At 41.5% G+C, this 2,014-nt stretch overlaps 1 protein-coding gene across 1 annotated transcript; it reads left to right on the forward strand.

The window, feature by feature from the left end:
- The first annotated feature begins 311 nt into the window (after nt 1-311).
- Nucleotides 312-968, forward strand: LOC127137555 (U11/U12 small nuclear ribonucleoprotein 31 kDa protein). Its single transcript, XM_051064014.1, has one exon. The coding sequence runs from the start codon at nt 312-314 to the stop codon at nt 966-968; it is 657 nt and encodes a 218-aa protein (XP_050919971.1).
- The last annotated feature ends 1,046 nt before the right edge of the window (nt 969-2,014 follow it).

The raw sequence follows: 2,014 nt of genomic DNA on the forward strand, positions 1-2,014 counted from the left end.
TAATAATTTTTAGTTTTATGCTATCTTTACAAGTACTCTGGCGGTGAGCAAGTTGTCCATTTACATATGGATAGTACTGCTTATAAAAAAATAAGAATGGATAAAACCATATATAAAACCAATCCAAAATATCCGGATCCATGTCCAGATCCGCTTGGAGTTTCGCTTCACTTCTCTAGGGTTTCTCAAACGCATTATAGAATCTCTCCACTCTCAGATTTCCTCTATAGATTAAAGAAGCATCGGAGAACTAATTCCGTCGCCGGAAACCGAACGCCGTTGCCGGAAACAAAAAACCTGAACCGAAAAAAATGTCAAGCAAGAAGAAACACAAACGAAAACACAGCGACAGCGATGAAGACGACGATGTTTTCTACTACCGCTACTGCGCTTCGTCCTCAACCCCCAACACCACCACCGGCACCACATCCAGTAATCAACCCCAATCAAAACGGAACAACAAAGGATCATCAATAGGAGGAACAGGTGAACCCTTAGCACCATCAAAATCGACGCTATACGTTTCTAATCTAGATTACTCCCTAACAAACTCCGATCTCCATACGCTATTCTCTACTTTCGACCGCATCGCGCGTGTAACCGTTCATAAAGACCGTCACACGCGCCTAAGCCGCGGTGTCGCGTTTCTCCAATTCTTTTCTCGTAATGACGCCCAACGCGTCGTGGCGGAGATGAATAAGAAGATTCTCAATGGAAGGACTCTAACTGCTTTTATTGCTGCTGATAATGGACGTGCTCCGGAGTTTATTCGGAAGCGCGTGTACAATACTGAGGCTGCTTTGTGTTATGAGTGTGGGGGGCATGGTCATTTGTCATATGAGTGTCCTAAGAATCAGTTGGGGCCGAGGCCGCGGCCTCAGCCTAAGAAGCCGCGACGGGGATTTAGTGGGCTGAGGGATAGGGATGGGGAGGAGGAAGGTGATGAGGAGGAGGAGGAGGGTGGTTAGATTGCCGCGGAGCAGTTTGACGATAATTGGGTGTAGCACCTCAAATTTGCACCCTACCTTTTGTACATTCATTTCATATTAGGTCATTAACATAACATGGTCCACTGCATAACATTGCATTGTCCATTTGCCCAAGTGCAAGCCCACTGACAAATTAGGTCAAACTGGTCAAGAGAATCAGTCAAACAAGCAAGCATGTGCCATTTTCATTGAGACAAAGCCTTAGGGTTGATTTATCAAGTTAATATGGTCTAAGGATCATTGTGAAGTGGATTGGCCAAAGATTGGATGATCAAAGCTCAACAGTCAAGCTGAATTTCTTCAGAAACCCTAGAAAGTCAACTGTGGTCAACTGTGCCTGATTTTATGGATTGGAAGGTGTGAGATGGTTTCAAAGGCCTCATTCATGTCCATATAAGTCTCATTTGACATATCAAAGACCAAGGTTGAAGATTTGGAGGTCAGACAAAAAGTTTCCAAAAATAGCAGGTGACCTGTAATTTCAACTGCCCAAAATGGAAAGTTTTTCTCCTCAAAATTACTTCATCATACAAGCTTCAAATGGATTTTTGTCCAACATGAAAGTTGAAGATCTTGATCTCACCATTCCTAAAAGTCCAAGAACTTGAAATTCCCATGTGTGGTTGGCAAGATATGGTCCATTCATTTTCCAAAAATGCCCAAATTCAAAGTGGCATAACTTTCACATGGAATGGCCAAATTGGTTGATTTTTCTTTGAGCAAACCACATTTCATATGATCTTTCATGGTGCATAATCAAATTTCATCAAAAACTCTCATAGCAAAATGCCATTTTTTAAGTGAATTCATTTGTATTTTTGGCATGGCATAGTGATTTTGAGCATAACAAGCCATATGCACATGAGACCTTTTCATACACATCACATATACCATTTAGAACTTGTGTGAACTGGTTTTTGCTGTCATAGTGGACTGGTTTAGAAAAGGGCATATTGGACCTAACACTTGAAAATGCACATTATGCTAATCATTCCAACTTTGCTAATCTTGATTTAATTTTGGAT

The sequence above is a fragment of the Lathyrus oleraceus genome, chromosome 4 (genome assembly GCF_024323335.1).
Source record: "Lathyrus oleraceus cultivar Zhongwan6 chromosome 4, CAAS_Psat_ZW6_1.0, whole genome shotgun sequence".
NCBI lineage: Eukaryota > Viridiplantae > Streptophyta > Magnoliopsida > Fabales > Fabaceae > Lathyrus > Lathyrus oleraceus.

Coding starts and splice junctions, on each gene's coding strand:
- LOC127137555 (XM_051064014.1), top strand. CDS start 312: ATGTCAAGCAAGAAGAAACACAAACGAAAACACAGCGACAGCGATGAA.